Here is a 15,335-nt window from a genome sequence, read left to right as displayed (position 1 = left end):
CCAGTCTGGCCACTGGCTAGATGGAATGAAGGCAGCTTGTTAGTAAGTGCACGGTACGGTTTGATATGCCAGCAGAAGAAGCCAGGTAGTTCATTAAAAAACATGACAATTTGAGTCAAATGAGGAGTCATCTAACCACACAGCATGGAACTGCATTGTGAACCAGCCTGTATCAATGCATTAACATTGTGTACAAATATACTGTATTTTCAAAACATCTACATCTATTTTGCCAGGGTAACTAATGCCTTTGAATGATGTGTCTGACTGTAAATATTTATGAATCACACCATCCCTCTGAATACAATTTGCATCACATGAACTGTTGCTGTAGGTGGAATACATTTAACCTTGGCACTAGTAATTACAAAATTTACTCTACCCAGAGGTTCTAAAATAAGGAGCAGAGTTAGAATACAGCAACAACAAAAACAACAAAAACACAACACAGATACATTAATTTTTCATGGCAGCAAAACAGAATGCAGAGATTGCAGGAGAAGGGGTAAAATCTAAAACTTCCAACTGAATTTGGAAGCCTGTAGAACAGAGCCCATCCCACAGAATCCTCAACTCAGTTCTGGACAAGGAATGAGCAGGTGAGAACAATGAACTTGCCATGTCTTACTCACAGAATCACACTTTCAGAACTCAGGCCCATGAATGTGTTCCTTTCAATTGTACGTATATGGATATTGTCTTGCACATCTCTGGAAAATAAAATACAATGGAAACAACACCTGTTTTGCACTTCTGTGAGCCTTTCAATACGTTATAATATTTCAAACATGCTGCTTTTTGTTATATTCAGTCTGAGGAACTCTTATGCAAAGGTTGACAACATAAGCTTTTAAGACATTTGAACATTTGACCACCTGCAGAGAGCAAACCTTCCTGGTAAAAAAAAAAAAAGTGGTAGGAGCACAACATTTCCAGACTCTTGTTCTGCACACCTCACATGCCCGCCTCCCAGACTGGTTTATGCCATTGAAATGCACACAAGCTTGGGTCTTACAGCCCAACTGACCATCCAGAAAATCTGTTATCCATTAAATACAAGTTGTGTGGCTGGCAGGTAACAGCTTCTTTCAGCCTCCCAGCCAGAAAGTGGAAGGACCATTAGCCTTTGTGGTCTGATTCAGCAAGGGACCTGAAAACCCGTGAAAATAATCCCCTGCTAATGTCAGCGAGGTTGCTTATAAGCTGGGTCTGTGCTTCAGAACTTGCAATGCAGGACCCCTGTCAGTTCAGTTTGTTGAAGTGACAAGTATGCATTTCAGTCTTTCAGCAGTTTTGACTGCTACACAAAAAGAACGGCAGATATACATTCTGTTGCTTGCTCAAAATAGACCTCAAAGAAGTTAAACAGCATTACTCATAATTTAGTCTGGGGATATGGTTGTTTTCATGCTGTTTCTGCTGGAAAGCATGGAACAAAATGAATTATCTGCAAAGCTTGAAGTTAAATGAGGTTCCAAAATTATCTCATACCGAGAGTGAAATATGGCCACAGCACTGTATTAACTGACACGTCCATCCTTCTTCACACTGAGATCAGAAGAGGGAGGAATAGGGAAGGAGTGCGGCACCCATAGAAGTGAAAGTTTCCCACTGCAAAAGGGAAACAACCAGGTCCTCACAAACCTCAATAACCCATCAGGTTCTATCTTTGGGATTTAAACACCAGAACAACTGAAGTCAGCAAGAATTTTCTCATGGAGCTTCAGCGTAGCCAGGGTTTGGACCAAGGTCTATTTTGTGTCAAGGCTTTCCTTACAAAAAGTGAGGAATTTCACCTAAAAAAAATCTCTTGCTCAGTGGGACACAGCAATTCAAGTCTAGTTAATGCTAGGTAAGCAGGGGGAAGGTTCGGTGGCTCCACAGCCATTGCATTTGCTTTATGGCTTCATGGAGCCCTGAAGTGCAGTTCTCAAATTTCTCTGTCAAGCATGTAACAGAAAGGTATTTTGTATATTATGCATGTATACAATATTTGTAAGACAAACAGCAGGATTACTGTTCCTATAGATTAAAATCTTATAATCAGAGACTCGAAGATTCACAACTTTTTCTGCATGCCATTAATATTCCTCCTCAAAAAGAAGAAAAGAAATAGTTGCTTAATTCCCATTTTTAGTTTTCCTTTTGATTTTGATACAATTATACTTACAATCAATTGAAAAAAATATTGGTCAAGATCTTTTCCATGAAAAAAAGACACTTTTTTCTTAACATGATTTTTTTTTTTTTTTTTTCCCAAGAAAAGAGATGTAATTTTCCTGGAAAAACAAACACAGGAACAAACAAACTTTCCCACAGAATTGTACATATTTTTCCTTCTATTGGCACTGAACTTTTTCCACAGAAGAATATATTACATTCCCTGGGCATTTGCACAATTACTGAATTAACTGAGTGAGATATTTTCCAGTGGCTTTTATCTTTGCCATGCAGAGAAAACAGCACAAAGTTCAGCAACTCTTTCCATGCAGACCAGAGAACTGTCACCAGGTGGCAACAAATTCCCACTTCCACCAGCCTGGTTTGAATTTCAGCTGGTGAATCAAAACTAAAAGGCTGTTATCAGTCCCCTGGGACTCTGTACCTGTGCACTCATAGAAGAGTAGTTGGCAGAGTGCAAGCTACAATGCTTTGCAGAAAGGAGTTCCAGAAAATAGAGACCCTTTAAGCTACATTATCATCAATGCCTACAAAAATGTGACCAAAAATGCTACCACAAAGCTAATAAGTAAGCACGAGGCAAATTGGATCTCGATGATTTGGTTAGAACAGCAAGACATTCATAAGGAACTTATAAAATTGTTACAACTTACAGCAAAACCTTCTGGAAGGAGTGTACCTTGTGGACAACAGGTAAAAACCTAAGACCTGTGTTTGAAATTAACCTAAGGAGAAGAGGAGAAATTAAGGTGATTAGTTCTGTTCCAGGAATGAAGCTATAACTAATAAAACAGAAAGCACACTGAACTTAATACCGAAGCTGCAAAAAACTGTCAGCCAGTGTTTGTCCAGAGGAAACTTGGCATTCTAATGTAAAAAGGTTTCTGTGAGAAGCACAAGCTGAGTTCTCCCCCATACAAGTCAAGGGAGAAACCATATTTGGGGTAATTATATGTTAGAGGAGCACAGTTGATGGTGTTGAATGGTGATGAAAAGCACTGCCTGGGACTGGGAAAAAAGTAACAGCATTCATTTTATGTCTATTACTAATCTAGATTATTTCAGAAGAGCTTCAAACTTTCAGGTTTTATGAACTGAAACGAAACAGACAAATACAACAACCAAATCCGGAAGGACCAAAAAGGTCCATAAAATACTCATTCACTTGCATAAGCACTCATCTGAGCTCTGAGGTGATATCTGGATATCCTCAGAGGTTCACATTGAAAAGCCAACTGGTTATCCACCTCGTAACAAAAAGCATTACATTATATGTAGGAAAGAAAAATATATATTAAGAAGTGTAGTGAATATTCATGAAGCCAATTTGGAAACGTTGCTGAAATGTCAATGACTGTTTTATCCCGGGAGTCAGAGTGGTCTGATGCTGCATTAGCTTAAAAATCACAGCTGTCAATTTTGACCAAGAAAGCTCTAAAAAATGCCTTTGGAAAACTATTACATATGGTTAAATAGAAAGTGTGATTAACGAAACAGGTGGATTTCACAAGGCCGTAATTATGTAAAGTACTTCTGCACTTGTGAAAGGAGTTAGCCAAAAAAGTTCGAACCAATGGGAGAGCCTGCAAATCCCCACTTATAGTATTGTAAAGTACACTCTCTAAATGCTGAACAAGTACTGGGCTTTGTCTGGAAGCTGCCTTTCATTTTAAATGAGTCATATACTAAAATTCACGCAATTCTTTTCAAGAGCTACTTGTTAAATACAAATCATGGCATGCCTTTGCTTTAATAGGAAAATGAAGACAAAAACAGCTGCCAAATAGTGCGTGGCTGTTGCAGGACCGAGGAGAAGACATGAAAAGCTTTCATATCTATTTTACTTTCCCGAGAAAATCTTGATCCTTTTGTTCCTGTAATGAAGGATGATGGTACTTACACATGTTCTGTTCAGGCAATGCTCCCAGTGGCAATTTATTCCAAACATCGCAAAATGCTACACTGGTTAGCAGGGCTTTTGCCTTATATGTGTGAATAAACACGTTAGGTGATGCCACAGTCCTACCTTCCCAGTAATATCCCAAGGTGCTCAGGGTTTGGTTTATACTGGTGTCCAATGAGCAGTGTGGGATGAAGAGGCAAGTGTTCTGACAAATCATAGAATCATAGATGATTCTGTTCTGAGATAAATTTACAGGTACAAGGTACGGAGTGCACAGAGGCACAGAACAGTGATTAGGAGCAGGAGAGGATGTCCTTTCAATTAACTGCAGAAAAAGAACTGAAAAAACATGCAGCTAGTCTGTGGCCTAGATCTCTTTTCTCTTTTTATTTGACCAGCAAATCTCCAGAGGCCTTGGAGTGGGTAATCTCGTTAAAATGTAGATAATCCAATTTACTGAATAACTTTACTGCAGCACAGTTTTGTCAGTATCTTTATCATATAACGTACACATCCTTAGTAGCTTCGCTTTAAACAAATGTCCTCTTTAATATCAGCTTAAACTGAGTTCCCCTTTGCTGTATCTAAACAGCTCGGTAAGAACATGTGTTTCAAATCGCTGATGGCTGCTTTCCAAAGCATTAATTGTCTTTCTGAGAAGGCTTACTGGAGTCAGCACGTAAAAAAAACATTGCACTGTGATCACTAGAGAACAAAAAGTCTTTCAGAAGTGAATTCCTGGAAGATTCTGGCCGCTTCATTTCCAGATATAGCAACTTCCCTGCTCTTTATAAACCAAGTTGAAGCTACTCTGACAAAAGCTGGCACTTAGCTCAGCTCATTGACTTACTGCGGATGTTTGCTAAATTGCCATCACAAGGTAAGCAATGAAATACTGCATCACTCAGGAAGCATTATTTATGTATCCCTTCATCATGCTAGTGGCTTTGTGCTGCACGTGGGCTGACTAGAGACAGAGAGCCCTTTGACTCATGGGAATGGGTCTCGTAGGCTAGAGTCTATAATCTGTGAAGACAAGTCTGTAATCCACAGCACACAGTGCTGGGAGGCAGGGGAGGTCTTCAACCAGTAGATTCTCATGCAAAAGGAGTGAGTGGATCATCACTTCTTTTTATTGAAAATCCACCTCCGAGCAAAGGTTCTGTGGATGACTTCAGACCACATGGCCATCTCTGCTAGGTGTACCTAGCTGCATCAAACAAATGGATTTAAGAAGCATGCCAGACATCTGTGTGTCAAGACCTCCAACAAGCAGGGCAGCAGGTAGAAGCAGCTACAAGCCTAAACTACAAAATATGTTACAGATCAAATAGGTTCTCATGACCTACATTTTGCTTCCCACCAGCAATGGAGCTGCATGCCCTAAAAATTCATCTGAAAAAAAGGTTACATTTAAATCTTTCTGTTTTAAGATGAGAGCTCTTAATGCAGGACATTGATATATTCACTGTAAAAAAGAACCAAAAAAGACATAGATTACGTATGACACTAATTTTGGCAAGAAAATAGGTTTGAAAAGTCATCAATGTATTATTAAAGAGACAATGCCACAGCTCTCCCTAGCGAGAGCCAGACAAATAATCTTGTACTGATGAAAAGGTCAGCAAGTTACCATTTTGAAGCAGACTGTCTCTTCGGCGTGTATCCAAGAAGGCCAATTAACAGCCCTCTTCACAGCTTCTAAATGACTGACCTAAACTTTTTTGTTTAGGTTGCATTTTTCTAGAAGGCTCAGGAGATCTCAACATTGTCTTATTTTTCTCTCCATAGCATTTTTGCTATACCAGTAATGATGATGTAAGAGGCAGAGGGAGCGGGATGAGTGGAGAATGTATTTGTGCTCAGGTTGGCACAGATAAAAGCATATTAATGTTCAGCACCCAGTGGCTGTAATGAGACCGTAAAGCTGATGAGAGGACTGACAGTGTTAGCCAGAGCTTCTTGCCTGCTCATAAGGAAGATCTAGTGCCTATGCAAGCATTTTTGAAGCAGCACAGAGAGAGCCTTGCAAGGAACTGCAAAGGTCATTAAAACTCATGGGCTATGATGTCTGGCCTCCATCTCAGGCATTAACACTGATTAATTTGTATCAACTGCATCTTTTTTTTTTTTCTTTTCTTCCCTGAAAACTGCTAGTAAATACTTGTGGTTTTTTTTCTGCAATATTTTCTGAACTGCATTTTAACAGTTCCATCATAGTCATTGCACTGTCATGAGGAATAACACTACACATCTCCTTTGCTGCCACTGAGGCTGGAAACTTCAGAAGGAACAACAAGAAGCTCAGCTGTGGGCACAGACCTGAGATCCCTGCTTTAGTGACTGTACATAGAGAGTGATGCTAGTACAATGTAACACCCAGCTCACTGGAAGACTCCTACAGGGACTTCATGTTCTGCTCCAGTAATGCAGGCAGGATTAGCTGAAAAGGGAACATTCCCCATATCTCAGGGCAGGCAAAGGAAGGCAGGAATCACTTCTTCAGAAATGACTTCCCAGTGTTCAATCACTCACAGGTTTATCTGTAGGCACCTCCAGGCTACTGTTCCTTAGAATAACAAACAGGTGGCATAGCTCTGTTGAGACCCATCTGCATGGCTGGTGTGGATAATGCAGCACAGGACAGGAGTTCCTGTATGTTCAGGAATTGTGCCAGCGCATCTGAGAGTGAATTGCAAGTCCAGCAAGTTCCTACCCTACCAATTCAGCCACATCTGCCCTTTTCTGGTGGGGAACACAGCTCAGATACTGCTGAAAATCTGTTCCAATAAAACTATTTTGATCAAATCCCTGTGATGTTAATTGATGTAGCTTCACCAGAGCCAATGATGTGACACTAATTTGTACCCACAATGGAGCTACTTCCAATCTATTGTTAGCATGAAAGGCACATTCAGCAGTTCATACTCTAGGGATCATAATATCTGCATCTTTTGTACTAATTACAGTCTGGAAAGAGTCTTTTTTACCTTGTAAAATAAGGACGCAAATGGGATACAATATAAATCTCTTAATCAAGAAAACATCAAAGATGGACTTCATCAACTTAGATTGGAGGAAAGATTTGGAATTAAAACAAACTTGAATGAAGAGGATGTCAATAAAATTAGAAGAAATTTTCTAGCCACCAAATCAATGTGTTTCTGGAAAAACCTGGAAAGCTGAGTGAAACTGGCCAAAGGATAGGTGAGGGCAATGGCTAGTTAGACAAGCAATCCTCTGTCTTTTTAATCTGTTGCTTCTGGAGGTCATGGCAGAGCTACTGCAGCTGAATTTTTATACAAAAAAAAATCTCTAAACATTTGAGTCAATGCATAGAGGAGTACGGAGTGACAAATGTTGAAAGGAGGGAGCATGTTTCTCACTGCTCATAGTGCTATTTTACAGTAATCAAAAGCAATGAACAACATTTCATCTCTGATGAGGATAAAAAAACCCATATGTCTAAATTTTATGACAACCTATTGCAAAATACGAAATTTGAAGGAATATCACTGGGATAAGGAACTTGAAACTGGGCTATAAATCCTGAGTGGCAAACTAGATCCTCAGCTGGAGCAAATTCACACTAGTGATTGTAATTTCAATGAGCTGAGGAGTTAGAATCATTCACATCAAATGTTGGTCTGAAAATTTTTGCTTGAAACCAAAGGAAAAAGGCACAAGGTTTCTTCTTGTGACAGTGCAAGCTTAAAGTTTTATTTCCCTACTAATAAGAGAGAATCTGTGTTGTAGTCACACGCATACAAAAATGAAAGTGTGTCAAAGTGCCTTATGAATTTGGTGAAGCAGATACTGGTTGAAATACTGTGTAGAGAGACAGCAGTGCAAATCTAATCACACGTTCAGATTTATAGATGGTTTAAACTCTAGCAACTTGTATATCATTAAATAAACAGTGTATCTTGAAGTCCAAATGTTAAATCTTGAATCTTAAAACTAAAATTCAAACTAACACCTCTTAGCATTTATGAGCCCAGAACCTGTCAGACACAAGTGATTTTGGGAGTCTAGAATCGCTCATGTTTATTGGATCACTGATCTGATTTCATCCCATCTTTAAGAAGCAGATAATCTGAAAACAAAGCACTAATGTACTCAAATGAATAAACTGTGATCAGTGAAGCTTATTATATGAACAAAGAAAAGAGGGTTGGGTATACGTGCTCAGCAGGACGGACATTAGAAAAATCAAGAAAACATCCTGCTTGGTATACATGCCATTTTTCAGCAAAGAGCACTTTGGGAGCTAAGGTCATTAAAAAACATTACTGCTAAACAGATTTCATGGGACTGCATTTGGGTTTTAATACATAGCAGAGGATCTACCATTGGTCACGTTAGGATAATGCACTAAGAGCGGTGAAAATATTTTTGAGGAGCAGTTTACTTTAAGGATGGATTCAGTTATCACTGAATCATGACAGCAACCCCACGGGATCAGATATGGCACCACAGTTGTGCAAATTGCAGTCTTGATGAAGGTGGCTAATAAAATAAATGTACAGCTTACACCAGTGCATTTGCATTCTAAGGTTTTAATCTTCTCACAATCAATGTTAATGAAAACCACTGCTATAGCACTATCATTGCTAAAGAAAAAAAATTCAGTGCTTAAGATCACGTGCACAAAGTTTAACAGAAAGCAGAGTCGTGACAAAGACAGATGAGACTTTGTCCTAAAGCTCTCGGGAGGAATTTCAACCAAGATCTGCTTTTATACTGATAAAATAAAGGCATTGATTCTTTTCTCATCACTTAGTTTCAACATGTTGCTTAGAAAAACTCAAAGATTTTGTGTTTGGAGATCACTGTAGAATGTCCATGGATTCCCCATAGAGAACAGTACCTTCAACTTTTCTTAAGACAATATACAGACTTGAGTATGAAAATGTAGATCATTAGTAGGCAACTAGTGAGGGAAGAGTGAGCATTATCCTGTCTTAGTGAAGTGCTCAGCACAGCTTGGATAAAAACTCATATATATAATTTAAAATTATTATAGTGCTTTCAAAGACCAAAAAGACTTACAAATATCTGAGGCTTGGAAGCTGCTGGAAGGCATCTTGATCAATCTTCATGAGGTTGTTGGCCTTCTCGATTCTTCTGCAATGGGAAAATGAAACATCAGAGGAAATATGTGAACATATAGATCTTAAAATGTCTGTGGTTGCATGCTAAAATATGTGTAGTTGCCCAGGGATGTAGTGGTACTGTACATTGAGATTTTTTTCTTTTTTTTCTGAGAGCATAACTGCTTCCAAAGAGGAGCCAACCACAGACCAGTAAACCCCACTGTCTCTTGATACTGGTGGTGGCTTGAGGACAAGCTATAAGCTGACAAGGGAAAGAATGGGAGAGTTGGCTAAGATGATGGAAAAGACAAAGTGAGGTTTCCAGTGTTCCTGTATCACTACAAATTCTTCACAACTTGCCTGAACCAAACTGCTAAGTCTTTGACACTTACCTATAATAGTCTCCTTTGAATTTAGATTGCTTATTACTTACATTTCATGCAGTTTGGGAAGGCTGGAAAACACATTTGCTTCTATGATCTCCAAGGCATCATTCTGTGAGATCTCTCTGAAAAATAATCGAAAAGCCAAGATATTTCAAGCCACGCTTTCAGTAAAAAGGTGAGGCAGACAATGGAAAAGCGAAAAAATCCAGAAGAAACTGGTTCCTAAACTACAGATCCGTTTTAAAAATGAGCTGGACAACAGATAAGAAAACATACCTCAGAAATGCCTACAAACTGCCACCAAAGGCAAACTAAGGCAGTTCAGAACAGTACACCTCCTGAGGCCAAGCTACCACTGCCTACTGCATTTCTGACATCACTAATTACCAATTGAAATTTAGTGCAAGATTTTAACTTGCAGGAGATGAAAGTTATCTAGAGAAGAGAACAAGTCTAAAAAGTTCTCAAGAAATAGGACACATCCTCAAGCTGCAGGATGTGCTTTTGTATTGACCTGATGAAAACTCCAGAAATTGAAATTAAGCCAAGAATGGGCAGATCCAAATGGAAAGGATCACAGACTTCAAGAACTCTTCCATATCCTGGGGAACCCCCTGTTTGATCTCTTCTATGTACGATGAATACCCTCTTGTAGACATAGAACTGGGGAACAAAAATGGCCAGCTTGATGTTATCAACACACCAGATGCATCCTGTTAGTCCAGAGGCATATATCTTTTCTTCCTTAATCTGTGGGGTGGCAAACAGATAGCACAGGCTTTATTTAGTATGATTCAGAGTTCAAGAATTCCCCTGGTAAGTCAGAGGGAATTGTTGCCATGCAACCCATCCTGATTACGTCTCTTATGCTGGCAGTAATCGTTGAAGTTGGAATAAAAATGATTATGCCAAAAGATTCACCATGGCCATTTTTCAAAATGGTGCAACAATGCTATTTCCCAGCCTGAGATCAGCTATAGGAAGTAGATACTGGACTGCAGCTATAACTTGATGATACTGCGATGGTCTATTGGATTTTTCTGCTGATATAGCCGCAGACATCTTTGGAATGAAACCTTGGATAAACAGATTGTAAAGTAGTTATCCCTTGCTCTTAGGTAGCTTGTTCTTTAGAAATTATGATAGTTGCAAATAGATCCAAACAGGCCCGAGGTAAAATAATGGATTATGTTATAATCATCTGGGTACAGAGTCGACGTTCAAAAAGTAATCACAAAGATTACTGCAAGTAATATAAAAAGTATTCCACTTTGTCTTGAGTAACAACTGAACTGTACCTGGAAAATCACCTGCTGATTAAAGACAACAGCCTTGCAAAAAAAATGATAAGCTACTCATCTGACCTCTTCTGCTTTAGAAAAACAAGTTAGTGGCTTGGCATTTTTTACTTTAACAAGTAGCTCCCCCTCTGCATCTCAAGGCTTCTAGAGAAGAAGTCTTGATCTCTGCTCTGGAATATCCTTCTTTGTCTACGAGCAATAATAAAATGCTTTCATTGGTTTCCTCCACTCTATATCAATTACACAGCCAATGTAAGGGATTCTGTGCTGGAAAGCTTCCCACTGAAGCAGACAAAGGGAAGCAGTGGAAACAGGCGCTAAACGAGCAGTGACTTGCTCTGGTCTCTTGCAGCAAGTCCCTAGGAGAGCTAGGATAAGAGCCCAGGCTCCCAAAGGTCCTTACTGAGGAGGGATCTGGGGTTACCTTTGATGTGCTGCACCACGGCGAATTCACTCATAAACATACACAGAAAAATGTGGATAGACTTTTTGCTCTTTTCCTACTTTCTTTCTTCTTTTCGTGTTATAAGGTATAGAATAGAAGCCGCTATTCACTGTGCTGTATTTATTTGACAGTACAATTCACTTGCAAGACAATAGTTTGTAAGATTTAATGACACAAAAGGTATCAACTTTGTAAGATTTGGTTTTGCTTCTGCTCTTTTTTGGACCACCAGCTTTATATTTGTCATTTCTCACAGTCTGAAAATAAGTTTTCTAGGAAAATGAATCACAGGAAAAAAAAAAACACAAATATTTAGTACCAAAAATTCCATTTAGTCAGAAGAGATTTCACATCACAGAGCGGCTCAGAACTAAACGCTGCAAATTTGTTGGCCTTATATAGGCAAACAAAAGTTTATTTAGAAACCAGAGTACAGTAGTGACCTCTCATGAAAGATAGGGCTGTCAGGGGTAATGATTTTTTATGATCTAATCTGCTAGCTAACATTGGAACATCTTGGATAACACGACCCTTCTTCAAGGTGTATTTCAAGCTCTTAGGATGGAACATTTCTGTGTCAGGATGATGTTCTGGCTTTCTAGGAGTGTGAGATGGGCTCTGTGCTTTGTTTTGGTTAGAAAAAATGGGAGATTTAGAACTGATTGAAGTAGATAATTAGGGAAATGACTTAATTTTCATACGAATATCTCTCTTCACGTGCACATGAATAATTTTTTTTTTAAACAAGGAAATGAAATATACCCATTGAGAATGATTTTGCTGTGTTCCATCTCAAGCAACCCACTGCTGCAGCCATTGTGGTTATGATCCTCTGACTAGGAGCAGGGGGGTCACCCATCTCATAGGCAGAAGCCAGCAAACATCCTAGTGTTTGGCTCTGTTGTCTCTGCTCAGGGAGCTGCAGGGCTGAGAGATAATGACAAGAAACTCCTGATGAACCCTGCATCTTCTGCTAAAGTTCTCCCAGGAAACCCTGTTGGTGACAGATTACTTATCATCACACTCTGTGGTTTAAGCTCTTCAGGAAAGAAACAGGCTTCTGAGCCTTTTCCCAGCATGGAAGTGCTGTTTTCTAACAGAAGGCCATTGCTATTCTTTGCCTTCTGATCTACATGTACCTGTTACAAGCTGTCACTCAGGTAAGAAGGAGAAATACAGAATAACTCAGTTTAGGAGAGCAGTCACACTCTGCAAGCAAGGAGCAGCACTGCTCTGTGTTTGGATGCATGATTTCTGAGAATAATTTATTTCTTGGTAAAGAGTGGTAAAGGCATACCCTGCTCATCAAAAACCCAAAGAACACCAAATAACCAACTCAGCAGAGTCAGATCCTCTCTGAAGGAGAGCAAATAAAGCCTGCAGTGTGAACTACAAACAGAAATAGGGGAGTGCTGGCCAGTATTTGTGCACGAGATTTGTCTTATCGTATAAATACACATCCATAGAGGATTGTTCATAATGCATATCTTATTATATGTCATCATGAGAGAAGATGGGACTGTTATTACATTGTTTGTCTGTAATGAATTACACTAGTAGCTCTAGTGCTAGCTATCACACCAAATCTAGACAGCAATTTGAGCTAAATTAATAATTTCTAATACACGCAAGCCTTTGAATAGATGCTACATAAGATAATCGGAAGCAATTTCTTTATAAAAATGAAACCAAGCACTTCCCAACCCCTAAAGCACACACTGAGCCCCCAGTACAGCACAACGCTTAAGCATCTGCTCAAACTTAGTTTCAGTACTTGTTAGATCACATTGAGAGCACTGCATCCAGTCTGGGCTCCTGCAATTCAAAAATGATGCAGAAAGACTGGAGAGGGCCACGAGGGTGATCATAGGACTGGAGAAGCTGCCCTCTGAGGAAAGACCGACAGAGTTGGTCTTTTCACCCTGCAGAAGAGAAGACTTTGGGGGAAACCTCATCAGAGTATTGCAGTACTGAAATGGTGGCTATAGGGAACAGAGGCCCTCTCTTCATAAGGAGCCACATGGAGAAGTGAAGGGGCAACGGGTGCAAATTGGGTTTCATTCTGATATAAAAAAGACATTTTTATAGTGAGAACAACTCATCACTGGGACACCCTCCCCAGGGATATGGTGGAGGTTTTCAAGATGCAGTTGAACAAGGTACTGGTTAATCTCATCTGGGCTCCTTTTTCCCATAAAAGATTTGACTTGATGGTCTTCTGAGGTTTGTTCCAACCTGGGCTGTTCTGTGACTCTGTGAGTCTAGAGAGGAAGAGGTTTAACATAGACCACGACGTGGGAAACTGCTGTAAGAAGAAGTGCAATCATGGCAGCTCAGAGGCAGATGACAGCAGGAGTCCCTTACACAGTGTGTGGTGACATCGGCTCTCGAGCACAATGACCTTATAGTATCAGTAGCAGAGCAGTCAATGACAGGGTAATGGGTGCCTGACTGATGAGCTCAGCTGCACGATGCTTGCAGTTGCTGGAAGATTTATGGATTTCTGCATTTCACCTCCCTGTTGACAGACTAGTGGCCCATGGATCAAGATCTTCTGAGTGCTTGTTTGTTCACACACAGACATGGCACACAGTACTACTACACAGTTTACTACTGTAAAGGGGAATTTCCCCTCTCTCCAGCCACATCACCCTCCTTTGCAGTGTTGGGTGTGACCCATTCCCTGCAAACAATTGCAGTTTTCATTAAGTTCTGATCCAAAGGAGGTACGTGCACTGGCTATACCCATGATCTGCTCACCTTATACTTTCTGTGATAAACCACTGATGTGCATTTTTGCTTTTGGGAGTTCATTTTTTGATGTGCTGTTGATTCTTCAAAACTTTATTCACCCTACTGATGCCTACAATGACCAGTGATACTGAAGATATCAGGTGCCACTTCTCAGTGCCAATGGCCTCCCTGGGCACAGTGTACTACAACAGTGGATCCCACGCAGGATCCACTGGGTGAGCCCACTGGGAACAGCCCTTGCTAAGTCTGAACAAAAAAATCAAGCACTGGGATACCAGTCTTGATGCAGGAGAGACTACTGAGCTCTTATTTATTTTGCTCTGATCAGAAACGGGCTAGTATGGAATCTCCTTTGGAAAATTTCCCACTACAGCGACAGCAAAATGCGACTCCATTGATTTAAACAGGTTACAAAAGAAAAGCTATTTTTCTTAAAAATATTGGAGGCTTTTGACCTTTTAAAAATAGATGCTTTCCTTGTGAGCACGAAAACTTGTCTCCCTACCATGATCCACTGAATTACAGGCAGTTACAGGCTAGTATATCTTAGAAGTTATTGGCATTTCAAAAATGGATTCAAACACTGACTCTCCTCATCATCCCCTTACTTCTCTGAAGTTACACACGCACACTGTACTGACCTGAATAAGTGGGATGCCCATTTCACCAGCTGAGTATTAAAACTGATTTCACACTCGGAACAAAATAGCATATACCTGAGTCTTTGAAGGAGGTTATCAGGAGGCACCAATACTGTGTCTTCCTGCCTTCTCCAAAGGGCATGGCATCATACTCTCAAATAGATCAATTCAGGCATGGGAAATATAATGCAAATTTCTGCACAGCAGGCTCAAGCAAAGGGTTTTTTTATTTCTATCAGTGCTTTAACACCATGCCAGCAATCCAGATGAAAGTCTGTTGAGAGTTGGGTTGCATTAAATTAATTGTCCATGTAACAGTATTACACCAGTCTGCCTAATCTGAAAAAGCATGCGATTAGTCTGCGGAATTGCAGCTGATAACGACCAAACACAGCTACAGAAGCCACATCGTTATAAGAATTGATTTTATAATGAGTACAGTTTGAGGGGATAGATACCTCCTCGTACTGTAGAACTGAGGGGATGTCTTATACTAATTTTGGTTTGCTGTCGGTAAAACTGAAAATGCACGAAGCCTTGTACGTCAAACAAATCATGACCAGGTCTTCAGAGGAAAGAAAGGGCAGCTTTCAGCAGAAAAGTAGACTCCAGAGTCTGAAGCCAGAGG

At 40.0% G+C, this 15,335-nt stretch overlaps 1 protein-coding gene across 2 annotated transcripts in view; it reads right to left on the bottom strand.

The window, feature by feature from the left end:
- Positions 1-15,335, bottom strand: part of FSHR (follicle stimulating hormone receptor) — a 76,903-nt gene that overhangs the window by 16,341 nt on the left and 45,227 nt on the right. For both annotated transcript variants that reach the window (XM_042862193.1, XM_042862194.1), the window contains exons 3-6: positions 9,614-9,688; positions 9,137-9,211; positions 2,835-2,906; positions 633-710 (exon numbers count right to left, since the gene is read on the bottom strand). In XM_042862193.1, the coding sequence (XP_042718127.1) occupies positions 633-710; positions 2,835-2,906; positions 9,137-9,211; positions 9,614-9,688 (300 nt within the window). The remainder of the gene's footprint in view (positions 1-632; positions 711-2,834; positions 2,907-9,136; positions 9,212-9,613; positions 9,689-15,335) is intronic.

Source organism: Lagopus leucura, unplaced genomic scaffold (genome assembly GCF_019238085.1).
Source record: "Lagopus leucura isolate 7727_CA_CO unplaced genomic scaffold, USGS_WTPT01 Super-Scaffold_73, whole genome shotgun sequence".
Lineage (NCBI taxonomy): Eukaryota > Metazoa > Chordata > Aves > Galliformes > Phasianidae > Lagopus > Lagopus leucura.
The sequence above is the reverse complement of the archived record's forward strand: the minus strand, read 5'-3'. Positions and strand labels throughout refer to the sequence as shown.